Source organism: Sceloporus occidentalis, unplaced genomic scaffold, assembly GCF_023333645.1.
Source record: "Sceloporus occidentalis isolate IW3139 unplaced genomic scaffold, rSceOcc1.0.p SCAF_93, whole genome shotgun sequence".
Classification (NCBI taxonomy): Eukaryota; Metazoa; Chordata; class Lepidosauria; order Squamata; family Phrynosomatidae; genus Sceloporus; species Sceloporus occidentalis.
In genome coordinates, this window is record NW_028317073.1 from 3354232 (window position 1) to 3368223 (window position 13992).

Genomic DNA, 13992 nt, shown 5'->3' on the forward strand with positions numbered 1-13992 from the left:
ACCACAAGCAAACAGAAAGAAATATTTCTCATAGCAACTAACAAACTATCCCGAAACTATTTTTTTAGCGCATGGACTGATAACCGGAGACCATTGGTGGTAGAGCATAGACTTTATTGGCTCTGAACATATATCTATAAGTAGCGGCTGTCTTTTAGTTCTAGCAGGATGCCTGGCCCAGAGTTTCTAAAAATGCCCTTAAAGTAATCACTTTTTTTGGGTAACAGGTTTCTCAAAGTATCTTCATGGTGCACTTACAGGATTTTGACTATTGTAACTTGTAGGTAGTACAAACATACCTTGTAGAGGTTACACAACTTAATGTTTGAATTCAATTCATTATGGAACTTTTCTTCCATACTTGTTTGCTGCTCTTTCACCTGCAAAGGAAAAGTGATATTGTCAAATAAGATTCTTCTTTCTGCCCCCCCCCCCCATAGCATAGACTCTGGTATAAAGCATACAATTTACCCGTTTTTGTTTTTGAAGAATCCTGAAAGGGAGGGGGAATGTATTATACCAGAGTACACTCGATTAAATATGATTGCACACTGAAATGGTCTTCAGTTCCTACAGGCTCATAGGCACAAGTCACAATCAAAGATTTACTCCTATGGAGGACCAGCATTGCAAAAACTAAAAATCCTCAACAGGAGTGACATGGAAGTCAAAGGTCCTTCCAGATCATTAAAAAAACATGTAAATTGTTATCCGATCAATGACTTAAGTCTCATGTTCAGCCAGCGACCCAATCCCCAAAATAACTATTATATCTAATAAATTAGAAAAGCTAACATGCCTAAAAAAGCCTACAATCAAAATATTACTTTTAAATATGTTTAGTATTACAGGAAGCATGTATAGTCAAGCCAAAACAGGTGGGGAAGTGACACTAAACCGACATTTGGCTCAAATAATGTATAAATGGACAAGGGACACAAAGAAATGTGGGTGTACATAGAAAAAAATAAAAAAATAAATTAAAAAAAAACACTGAGCAAGGACATTTTCCCTGCATTTTGAAAATAAAGAATTGTAATACACCTATCACTATATACCGAGGCAGACATTGACAGTGTTGCAGCATAACTGCCATCACTATATACTGAGGCAAATATTGACAGTGGTGAAGCTAAGGCACAGCACAACACCTATGATTATACATTGAGCCAGACATTGCCAATAATGTAGCATAACCCCTATCACTATATACTAAGCCAAACATTGATGTGGTGTAGGCCTACCGCTTCAGTGTCTGGCTTAGTATATAGGGATGCACCAAAATGAAAATTCTGGACTGAAGCATTCACTTGACCGAAACTGAAAATGACATAGCAGCATATATATATATATATATATATATATATATATATATATATATATATATATATATGCTAACAGCGATCACATTCCTATCATGCCCAGGCAGCCAGTACATGCTGGAACCTGGGCATCATATGAATGCGATTACAGCCTCCCTATGCCATGCTACCCCCCCCCCCCCACACTTGCACATCCATGCTATCACACATGCAAACACACTCATTCACAAACATTCAGCATAAACTACAGCATAACACCCATCACTCTCACAAAATGTTGTCCTACCTTTCCTCTGTTACTTTGCCTCCTCTTCGTTCTTCTTTTGTGTCCTGTCCTTCCGGTGCAGTGAAGGCAGTGGGCGTGGCTTCAGTGCTGTGCGCCGGGATATGACATCAAATCCCAACGCACAGCATCAGCTGCCGCGTGCATCGCAAGGGTGCAGGATCGGAGGTCTGCATTAACAGATCTCCCGCTCCCTTGATTTTAAGCTGGTTGGAGGTATATCCTTGATCTCCCCAACCGAGCTTGCTCCTCCAGCTGCGGACATTACTATCCGTCTCTGGAGGAGTGCCAGCTTGGTGACACCCCCCTGATGAGCGGCACCTTGGACTGAGTGCCAACCCCCCCCAGCTCCCCGTTAGGTACTGTGCGCACAATTTTAGGACGTGTGCGCTCTCTCGAAAAGTTATGTGCGCGCGCACAGCTTAGAGGGAACACCGATTACAACCCTACCATAATCAAGAGGAAACAGATCCACTGCATTGAATAATCTGTGTACAGTGCCACACTGCTGTCATGGATTCCTTTTTATGTTCTACTCAATGACCCTAAAGCATTGTATTCACTAAAATCCAGAACTACACACGATACCGAGGAAAGGTTTGAGAACCGCTGATCATTCATTATAGCACCCAATAGTATAAACAGAAATGAGTACCTAGTGTTCATGCCTGCCCATAGCAAATATTGTTTGTAATCAAAGGTAATGAACACATACCACCTGGTGTTAACCCAGAATTTTCATCAACCGATGGCCATGTACTACCACCCATTCCAATAACAGTGGTGATTAAAATACTTGCCTCCTTTAGTTTAATCATGAGCTCTTCCGCTTGCTTTTGCAAATCTTCATTAGAAGATTTAAGGATCTTAGTCTGCTCTTCCAGTCTTGTAACCTGGTAAAGAAAAAAGATGAGAAGATTATAGCTTTAATGTTTCATGTGGGTAGGATTTATTCATGTCTTTACATAGTTGGAACAGATTTCTTATGTAGAATAATTAAATTATGGGCTTCCGCGCTTGTACTTAAGGGAGAACAGACTGCTCATTGGAAGGAACCACTGAACATGGAGTGAATTCGTGCGGTATATTTTATAAAGTGCATGTAGAAGGGCCTTGCCAATCATGGTCAATTATGGGCATTTAAAAAACAAAATTGCGTTTCCTACTTTTTCAAATTTGTTTTAGTGTTTCAGAACCAACTAGCACACAAATAACTAGTTTAGTGAAAATACCTAGAGGTTAGCGGATAGTATAAGGGGTAACACCAGGGTCCTGTTAGTAGATAGTTATAGGTACAGTTAGATGTTAGGGTAAGGATAGAGTACTGTATAGTATTAGTGATAGGTATCAGGATCAGATTAGGTCACAGTATTGCAAGTGATGATTAGTGACCAAATTATTAATCATTGGCTACATTTTTATTAGGTTAAAAAATGTATTGCTATCACATAACTTTTAAGTGACAAGTTTAGGCCACTGACACTGATCAGTGAGACTGATGTCATGACCTTAGGGTCTTTTAGCTGCCAATGTTCAGATCACTCCTTGTGGCCAGGGGATCTGGCCAGACCACTTGATTGGTCTTGCCTTAGTTTGAACTGCAGCAGATCTGGAAGCACACTTGACGTCCAGGTCATGGTTATTTAGCTTTTTTTTTTTCTTCAACAACAACAACCTATGACATATAGGAATGATTTTAGTCCCCACAAGCTTGTGTGGACTTTGAGGACAAATATTAACAATTTTTGCATTCAAGGGGTTAATGCTGCACGACTGGTTATTGCGGGGACAAGCCTCTGGTTGCTCCCGTAGGAGATCTACCTGAGCTTCAGGGCAGATCAGTAACAGGTATTAATCCCTAAAATTGGTTATTGAAGTAGTTAATACTTGCACACTCGCTCTTATGTTGTAATCAGGCAGCAAGGGATAACAGTCAACCCCCCACCCTAAAGCTGCCTGTCAATGCGACCGTCTGCAAACCAGCAACTGCTCGTTGAGCCTGTATAATTGCTCCTGCCGGAGTGATCAAAGACAAAGTGAGGGTGCTCTGGGTGGGTGTGCAGTTTGCCCAGACACCCCACAATCCTGGGGGCATATTGTAGGCATGAAGTACTAGATATGTCATGGAACATGAGAACAATGGGTAAGTCACTGAACATGAAGGGGGTTAATATAGCTTTGTTTCCTCTAGGTTGTAAGCTTGTCTGTGCAGGGCCCTCCCCACCTGTTTCTGTAAGACAAATTGTATATATAGAACATGTAATATATGACAGCTTCTATATTGTAATTTTGTGATCGTTACCTCATCTTTTTTGTTTTCCAAGTTTCCTTTAAGTTCCAAAATCTCATTTCCTTTCTCTTTCTGAACAGCCAACAACTCATCAGTTTTGGACCTCAGTTCTTTACTTAGCCAGGTGTTTTGACTCTGTAAGAGCTCTCTCTCTTGTTCCAAACGTTTCTCTCGATACTAAAAAAACAAGAAGTGTTTTTTTCCCCCCAGAAAAAGCATACAATAAAACTATATCTGCATATTTTACATGCTTCACTCATCTTTGTAACAAAACATATTTCAACACAAATGGCTTTGGAAACGAAAAGGTACCCTCTATCAAATATTTTATATACCTGCATTTACTTATTCCAGTCTAAATGAGACATGATTATCCCAATTAATACTGATCTTGTGGCAAACGACTCCTACCCCCCCCCATTTTAAAGCTGTTAATGCCACACCTTGTTGCAGAGAATTAAAGAGTCCCTGACATCTTTTATCTATAACAAAAGCATATCAAAGTACTTTGCGAGTACTTAACATGCAATCTTATCGATTGTAGGCATCATAAGCAGGGGGATGCATTCGGCTGAACGCATTTCCTGCAGGGCAAGAAAAGAGGTAAAAGCATTTGAGGGGTGGATTCTGCAGAATCGGACATGAAAATTTAAAGGGACCATGCACCCATTATATTCATTAAAGTGTATATGATGGCTGGAGTGTCCCTTTGACTGACCGATATGTTACTGCTCATAACATTGTAAATATCATACCAGTTACAGGAGCTTAACTAGGGAAACTAGTAGGGCATATAATGTCAGTATTACACAAACACACAAAAAAGCCTCACCTTCACAGAAACTTCTGATGACTGTAACTCATCCAGCTTTAACTGCAGCTCTAACTTTGCATCATTGGCTTCTTTGAGCTTATCATTAAGGCGTTTAATCTCATCTAAAAAGAAATCCAAATTAAAGTTTTGTTTGCCAGACTGCAGATATTCTTTAACATTAAGATCAGATATTTAAGGGTATGTAGAGCCCCAAACATGTTCTGTACCGTTTAAGTGTTCCAGCTCTTGGGCTCTTCTTTCATTTGTGCGAACCAAATCCCTTTTTTCAGCCTCAATTGATTCTTTAGTTCTTGTTAGTTGAGACTGCAAACAAAGACAGAGGAAGCGATCATTAACACTCAACGTGTGTGTAATTATATATACACATTCTCAATTCAGGCAAAAAAACTATACAATCTTTTAAAATTACCTGCAAAGCTATGTGTCGATCATTTGTTGTCTCAAGATCTCTCACTTTTTCATTTAATTCTTTTTGCTCTTCGACTGAAAGACCAAAATTACTATTGTTAAAAGGTTTTAGATTACTGGACAAAGAAGAACTATTCAGCGTATGTTATACTATTCTACAATTGACACGCAGTTATGTTCTACGGAAAAAGAAAAATCCAATTCATACTTTTTTTATTGAGTTGTTCTCTCAAATTCTGGCATTCCTGTGATTCAGATACAAGACGTTCCTGACATTGACCCAGCCTTTTCTCAACTTCAAAATATTGTTGATCTGTGAAATAGAAGTAAATCCAAGTTAGTTAATGCAAAATTTATGCAGCGAAAACCCCTGTTTGCTTGGCTGTCCTGATGTCTCTGGCTGTAAAAGGCAAATCCCGCTAGACTAACCACCTATCATTACACCATTGCAGATTAACACAGCATCATCCCAACTGTGCGTGCTAAATGGTTTAGTGTACTGGTATGAGGAACAGCCCCATAGCCGTTCATACAGCAAGGCTGTTTATCTCCAAGGTGTGAAACTAAACATTTAAAGCTGCTGTTTACATTCACAGCTGCATTGAAGTTAGAGGAGGAGAGTTAGATGGACTCTGCATAGATCAATTTAGGGTAAAATTAAAAGGAAAATAATTGAGGTATCCAAATTTCCACATTTTCCAGTTTGTGTACTTTTTAAAGAAGATTTACATGAATTTTAGGCAGATGGGAAACACCCATACAGCGATAACCCAACATTAGAATGTAAAAGGACACTTTTTGCAATTTGGACATCTAGTCAGCCTGTGCCCATGTCCTATTTTTGGTACATCTTTGAACTTGGCAAGTTTACCCCACCACATCATACTTTTTTAAAGCTTTCTATATATATATTTTATTATTTTGGACTTTTTTTTTTTTTTACATTTTGTTGGAACTGGAAGGTTCCCCTGATGGTGACAGCAGTGGGGAATTATTTACAATTTAAAAAAAAATAAAAATTTTACTAATCATGTTGTGATTAGAAAGCTGGGCTCCAATGACACGCATGGCTGAATGCACTACCTGTATTGGCGACTGCTCTGCTTTTAAATCAGTCGTCCGTCATACAATGTAAGGCAGACATTGATGCCTGGAGGAGGGGCCAAATGGGGCCCCTGCTACCGATCTTGGTGTTACCTTAGTGCTAGCGTCAAGGCATTATAGCAACACCATTTGGGTGAAGAAAGCGATTGTAGATAGTAGGGCAGAAACAACAAATCGATAATGGAAAGCGTTGAAGATTTCCGTTATCGATTAATCAAGTGATCGATTAGTTGTTGGAGCACTCAGCTCGTTTTACCTCCTCCGCGAGTGTTTCCCCGCTTCTGCTACGCGCACTGCAGTCTCCGCCTTCTTTGAGCTACGTGACATGCTTCAATTAAGAAAAGGATGTTGGTCTGCAGTTCGAATAAAGTTTTCAACTTCTTGAAGCTTGGAAGTGGAACGAGTCCATAGCTGAGGTAAGCGATTCTCTGTGTGTGAATGTCTATGTGCGAGTGTCAGAGTGGGAGACTGGATGCAAGGCAGAGTGGGGGTGCAAGGCAGAGTGGGGGTGCAAGGCAGAGTGGGGGTGCAAGGCAGAGTGGGGGTGCAAGGCAGAGTGGGGGTGCAAGGCAGAGTGGGGGTGCAAGGCAGAGTGGGAGACAGGGTGCTGGGTGCAAAGTGAGAGTGGTTTAGGTATTAAAACTAGTTTGATAAATATTGTGTTTGGGTTCTTGTACTTTGAAAATATTTTTTATTGTAAATTGTTTTTATTTTTTTTTTACATCCAGTTCATTAAATTTTAAATAAACGAAAAATTTGCATATTGTTTTTTTTTTATCCGATTAATCGAAAAAAAAAATAATCGGCCAACTAATCGATTATTAAAATAATCGTTAGTTGCAGCCCTAGTAGATAGTTCTCTACATCCGTTTAAAATCATGACATGCCAGACACGTCAATTGTCGTCACAGGGTTAATATGTAGGTTAGTATACAATTACAAACTCAAAAATATGAGGTTGCTGAAGACAGTTTAATGCCAAAATGCACAAGGTAGTTATATTGCATCAACCAGCTCTCTCCCTGGCAGAAATTAAGGCAAAACAGGGATTTCCAGATGTTTTGTCCAAGCTCTTTTAAAGAAGCACAAAACTGTTTCGTCCTTAATGGGACGAAACACCTGTCCACGAGTGGTGATCTGGCTATTGCACTTCTTACCCGAGTTTTGTCTAAAGGCTGTCTTGTACAGCGGCCAATAACTTTCAAGGGTTCCATGTATAAAGTGGATATAGAGGCAAAAGGTGATAATTGTTGACCTTATTTGCATGTGCCTACCCAGAATCCCTTGTGGTTGTGGCAGCACCATGAGATTTCTGAGGGAAAAACAAGCCTTCTAGCTTGTCTGGTGTTTGTAGATGCGTGTTTAATAATACTTCTACTACACATATACACATGTATAATATGTGTGGTTAAACTAAATGAGAGGGGGTATTTTGCTGGAAAACAAGTTAGCAAAAGTGCTAAAAAAATTAAGTGTGTGCGCATGTTTTTGTCTTTTTTAATTAGGATAAAAATACAAGAATCATCACATACCATGACTAAAGCTAGATGGTTCAAAGATCATCACAACAATACCATCACAATAAAATTAAGCCAATGGGAACCAGAGGCCATAATTTGAACCTGGAGAGCCACAGACGGGATAAGCGGAGGGAAAATTTAGCAAATAGTATTGATATCCACAAGGCGGCAATCCATCCATGGGAAGAGCAGTACCAAACGTTACTTTCCCGACAAATTCTGGACTAACGTGACGACATCATGTTACTTATGTGATATCACTACATTAACTTGTCTGGACCTAAGGAAAAGTATCAATGCACTTGTGCAAAGAGTCAGGCACCCATCCAGCATCAAAAAACTATGCCTTGTTACTGACCATATAGGAAACAGACACTTACAAATGCATACAGACACATCTTATTACGCAGTGGATCCAGTTAACTTCTAGGCAACAGCTGCAAACAAGAATACAGAGAGACTAACCCATTGCCCCATCATTTAAGTTATGCACCAAAAGAAGAATAAAAAAAAGCTCATCAGAGGTCTGGGCTAATGGCGAAGACCTGATGAAGCTCTGAGGAGCACATGTCAGGGGGGCTATTTGTCTGAGTTTTTAATAAGCCCGTGTCACTGGTCATAATTCAATTATTCTTGTTGTTAGGATTGCAGCCATCAACAGTATATATGATTTGATACTATTAGTGTTATACGACTGGGCATATGCCCTCATGTCACAGTGACGTATACCTTTTACAGTAGGACTGGTGACACTGGTGTTTTTAAACATCTTTTTTGGTTATACCTTTTAACAAACACATTAAAAAAGGGTAGCTGCTAGTTCCTACCCAGTAGAAGGACTCTGGTGATGTCAGCAGACCATGTGACTGGTCACATGGTACAAAGAACTACAGGAAGAAGAAGAAGCGACAGCACGGGACGTGCAAATGGGCTGTGCTGTGCGGGATGCGAGGATGAAGTTTTAACAGAACTACTGAAAATACAGATTATTATGGAGGCAGAAGGAAACTTGAATCTGTGAAATAATTCACAGTGAGTCTGTCTCGCTCTGTGCCAGTGAGTGTGTCTGTCTCGCTCTGTGCCAGTGAGTGTGTCTGTCTCGCTCTGTGCCAGTGAGTGTGTCTGTCTCGCTCTGTGCCAGTGAGTGTGTCTGTCTCGCTCTGTGCCAGTGAGTGTGTCTGTCTCGCTCTGTGCCAGTGAGTGTGTCTGTCTCGCTCTGTGCCAGTGAGTGTGTCTGTCTCGCTCTGTGCCAGTGAGTGTGTCTGTCTCGCTCGGTGCCAGTGAGTGTGTCTGTCTCGCTCGGTGCCAGTGAGTGTGTCTGTCTCGCTCGGTGCCAGTGAGTGTGTCTGTCTCGCTCGGTGCCAGTGAGTGTGTCTGTCTCGCTCGGTGCCAGTGAGTGTGTCTGTCTCGCTCGGTGCCAGTGAGTGTGTCTGTCTCGCTCGGTGCCAGTGAGTGTGTCTGTCTCGCTCGGTGCCAGTGAGTGTGTCTGTCTCGCTCGGTGCCAGTGAGTGTGTCTGTCTCGCTCGGTGCCAGTGAGTGTGTCTGTCTCGCTCGGTGCCAGTGAGTGTGTCTGTCTCGCTCGGTGCCAGTGAGTGTGTCTGTCTCGCTCGGTGCCAGTGAGTGTGTCTGTCTCGCTCGGTGCCCGTGAGTGTGTCTGTCTCGCTCGGTGCCCGTGAGTGTGTCTGTCTCGCTCTCCCTCTCGGTGCCCGTGAGTGTGTCTGTCTCGCTCTCCCTCTCGGTGCCCGTGAGTGTGTCTCGCTCTCCCTCTCGGTGCCCGTGAGTGTGTCTCGCTCTCCCTCTCGGTGCCCGTGAGTGTGTCTCGCTCTCCCTCTCGGTGCCCGTGAGTGTGTCTCTCCCTCTCGGTGCCCGTGAGTGTGTCTCTCCCTCTCGGTGCCCGTGAGTGTGTCTCTCCCTCTCGGTGCCCGTGAGTGTGTCTCTCTCTCTCTCTCTCGGTGCCCGTGAGTGTGTCTCTCTCTCTCTCTCGGTGCCCGTGAGTGTGTCTCTCTCTCTCTCTCGGTGCCCGTGAGTGTGTCTCTCTCTCTCGGTGCCCGTGAGTGTGTCTCTCTCTCTCGGTGCCCGTGAGTGTGTCTCTCTCTCTCTCTCTCTCTCTCGGTGCCCGTGAGTGTGTCTCTCTCTCTCTCTCGGTGCCCGTGAGTGTGTCTCTCTCTCTCTCTCGGTGCCCGTGAGTGTGTCTCTCTCTCTCTCTCGGTGCCCGTGAGTGTGTCTCTCTCTCTCTCTCGGTGCCCGTGAGTGTGTCTCTCTCTCTCTCTCGGTGCCCGTGAGTGTGTCTCTCTCTCTCTCTCGGTGCCCGTGAGTGTGTCTCTCTCTCTCTCTCGGTGCCCGTGAGTGTGTCTCTCTCTCTCTCTCGGTGCCCGTGAGTGTGTCTCTCTCTCTCTCTCGGTGCCCGTGAGTGTGTCTCTCTCTCTCTCTCGGTGCCCGTGAGTGTGTCTCTCTCTCTCTCTCTCTCGGTGCCCGTGAGTGTGTCTCTCTCTCTCTCGGTGCCCGTGAGTGTGTCTCTCTCTCGGTGCCCGTGAGTGTGTCTCTCTCTCTCGGTGCCCGTGAGTGTGTCTCTCTCTCTCTGTGCCCGTGAGTGTGTCTCTCTCTCTCGGTGCCCGTGAGTGTGTCTCTCTCTCGGTGCCCGTGAGTGTGTCTCTCTCTCTCGGTGCCCGTGAGTGTGTCTCTCTCTCTCGGTGCCCGTGAGTGTGTCTCTCTCTCTCGGTGCCCGTGAGTGTGTGTCTCTCTCTCTCTCTCTGTGCCCGTGAGTGTGTGTCTCTCTCTCTCTCTCTCTGTGCCCGTGAGTGTGTGTGTCTCTCTCTCTCTCTGTGCCCGTGAGTGTGTGTGTCTCTCTCTCTCTCTCGGTGCCCGTGAGTGTGTGTCTCTCTGTGCCCGTGAGTGTGTGTCTCTCTCTCTCTCTCTGTGCCCGTGAGTGTGTCTCTCTCTCTCTGTGCCCGTGAGTGTGTCTCTCTCTCTCTGTGCCCGTGAGTGTGTGTGTCTCTCTGTGCCCGTGAGAGTGTGTGTCTCTCTGTGCCCGTGAGAGTGTGTGTCTCTGTGCCCGTGAGAGTGTGTGTCTCTCTGTGCCCGTGAGAGAGAGAGAGAGAGACATACACTCACTGGCACAGACAGAGAGACACACCTCACTGGCACCTCGAGAGAGGGAGAGCGCACGCCTCAAGAGGGAGATTTTTTAGTGAATAGACTCATTTGTTATAGACTAAATGCCATGTCTGTAATTGAGACCTTCACAATGTATATGAGAATGTGATAAAAGAAAGCAACAGCTGTATATGTTTCAAAATAATAGTAATAATAATAATATATGTTCACAAATAATTAAATGAACATAACTAGATGTTTATACTGTTTTCTTCTTCTACAGTCTATCTCAACCACTCACAAAACATTAACTTTTTCGTGACACGGGTAGATTAATAGATTACATCCTCATGGTGGCGGCTTTTTGGAATAGGAGCCAGGCATAAACTGTTGCCCACAGAGTATTGTGCAGCGGACAAGTGCAAAGGCAGTGGGAACCGCTCTGCTGTGTGCGTCGGACTGCCATACACAAGGGAAAATATCCAAGAAAAGCTCCATTGGCTGTGTCTTTCTCCTGCGCCGATGATTAGGGACCACACAGGGTTAAGGTGTAAATCCAGGACAGATGGAAGACAATTGGAGTCATAAAAAGGACACATCGGTACCCATTAACACAACAATTATTAGGAATATCTATGGGCAAGACTATGGAAACAAGATTTCTCACTATGAACTGTCTAGTTCCTATTCCTGTAAGGGACCTGTGTGAGCTGGAGGTATGAAAGTCCTTTAGCTGGATAGAAACTAGATTTCTCACCGTAAACCGTCTCGTTTCTATCCCTGTAAGGGACCTGTGTGAGCAAGAGATGCGAGTCCCTTTGCAGTATAAGAACTAGGGATTGTTATCCTTGGTATAAAAGTCCTTTAACTGGATGGAAACTAGATTTCTCACTATGAACCATCTAGTTCCTATGCCTGTAAAAGACCTGTGTGAGCTGGAGGTATAATTGTCTCTTGGTTGTATAATGACCTGTGTGAGCTGAAGGTATAAAAGTTCTTTAGCTGGATGGAAACTAGATTTCTTACTATGAACGGTCTAGTTCCTATCCTTTAACAGGACCTGGCCACGATTGAGGAAAAGGTCCTTTACAGGGATAGAAACTAGCTCTCTTTACATGAGTTGGATAGTTCCTATCCCTGTACAGGACCTGACCACTAGGGGGCAAAAGGTAATTTTGCTGGATAGAAAATAGCTCACACACACTGAGCAAGCTATTTCCTATCCCTGTAAAGGACATGGTCCTTCTACCGGATAGGAACTAGTCACAACCATTAAAAAAGTGATGTCTTAGGGTGGGGTAATAATAAGGGTATTTTTGATCCCGGGAACAGGATTGGTTGGTTTTAGTTATAACTTACCCTTGTCCCCACTGGGGTATTATTTTGGAATTGTACAGCTACGTTAATGCCCTTTTGGGTGCCGCTACCCCCTCTTACTTGAACGTTAATTGGAACATGGTGCAAACATCCACTTACTTTAAACACCATCCAATACGGCCAACATTCCCCACAGAGAAATTCTATACAGTATACATACTAACCGAGGCTTTACAAGCAATGGGTTAGAGGCTAAAACATTCTAGATTAAGTAGTACGTTATGTACAAACAAGTAATGACACAGGCCCAACACAAGCTCGCATAGTAATAGATAAAGCTAAACTAACAGTCATTAATTCCAAGGCCTGCATCATGTATTTAACTTTGCGCTCAAGGCAGCCATAAAGACACAGGCAGACTTTGCACTGCATGGCTGCACTTAAACTAATGGGTCCCCGACTGACGCATTTACTATAAGTCGCAGTCATAAAATAAGCGGGACGGAGATCTTAGATAAAAAGCTATGTCTTTCCCCGCCCCCAGCATGGAGAACTAGCATATATACCGCAGTCCACTCGGAACTTCTCATGTTGCGCCTTCAAGCTCTCTATGTCGCCTTGCTGCTCAGCGAAAGCCCGCTCTAGCTTGCTCTGGATGGCCTTGGGTAACTTAGTGAGCTCGGTCTTCTCCAGCACTTGCTGCAGGACGCCCGCCATCTTACAAAGACTTGAATAATAAAGGAATAAAGTCTAAGGACAATAATTAAAGCACGGGTCGGAAATGCCGCCGCCGACCCGAGCCAAGGGGGCTGATGGGAAACAACACACTAGTATCGCTCAAACTGGCCGCATAGTTATGACGTATTTAAGACGTCTATGTGCCACAGAGCATCTCGGGAAATGTAGTCCCCATCCGTGAAAACTGCGCAAGTAACGTTGCCCGACGTTCTAGGCACCGAATACCTTACAAACATCCAATAAACTTTGTCTTTAAGGATCCTCCGCATTTGTTGGTCACTGTTCGGGGAGTTAAACAGTAAATGAAAGCCATATGCGTATTATAAGGGAAATAATAATATAACAGAGATAAGTTAGGACGGCCGAGTTTTGTCTTTGGCATTTGGAACTCAGAAAATTGGAACGTCAACGGCTTTTCATTGGTCGCCGTCAGCTGGTAGTCCATTTAGCGGTGGGCTTCTGGAGTAGGACAGGAGAGAGTGAGTTGGAAATGGTGCTTTGGATACGATATTGTAGCAGCACGTTGAATGTATTTTAATACGTGTGATCGAGGGTTACATTGTTAAATGAATACAGATATATATATATATATATATATATATATATATATATATATATATATATATTAGCCCTGTAACATATGGGATGATAATAGATGAGTGAAAACATTTCTTGTGTTGTCAAATGAGAAATGCATAGGACACCAGAGATAAACTACCGTATTACCGGGGAACATCAAATGATTCCCCTGTTTATATGTGTGCCGGATACAGGTTTTATTAACCTATTTTGTAACGTCTCCGGTTAAAGAGGCAGTCCAGTCACCCGTCTGAATGGGATAGTAAATGCAGTTTTTCTCAAATGCGTTGGTTAAAACGACAAACAAAACTTGGTTCACAATGATCTGTCCTTACAGCTCAGAACATAGAAGTATAGAATCTGACAGCAGATGAGAACCATTCAGCCCATCTATTCCTGATGTATGACTTCCCTGTTAGATGGGTATAAGTATTTAAACAGAATACGGCCGTAATTATTTGATTGCGAATTGCGCTGTTACATGGCAAGATCTTGAAGTTAAG

General features: G+C 43.2%; 1 protein-coding gene across 1 annotated transcript in view; it reads right to left on the reverse strand.

Annotated features, from left to right (window-relative positions):
- LOC149284440 (nucleoprotein TPR-like) overlaps window positions 1–12889 on the reverse strand; it is a 34882-nt gene extending 21993 nt beyond the window's left edge. The window contains exons 1-8 of the mRNA XM_089496741.1: window positions 12739–12889; window positions 5347–5451; window positions 5140–5213; window positions 4937–5033; window positions 4728–4831; window positions 3908–4072; window positions 2406–2498; window positions 300–380 (exon numbers count right to left, since the gene is read on the reverse strand). Of these exons, the coding sequence (XP_089352867.1) occupies window positions 300–380; window positions 2406–2498; window positions 3908–4072; window positions 4728–4831; window positions 4937–5033; window positions 5140–5213; window positions 5347–5451; window positions 12739–12889 (870 nt within the window). The remainder of the gene's footprint in view (window positions 1–299; window positions 381–2405; window positions 2499–3907; window positions 4073–4727; window positions 4832–4936; window positions 5034–5139; window positions 5214–5346; window positions 5452–12738) is intronic.
- Between the last annotated feature and the right edge of the window lie 1103 nt (window positions 12890–13992).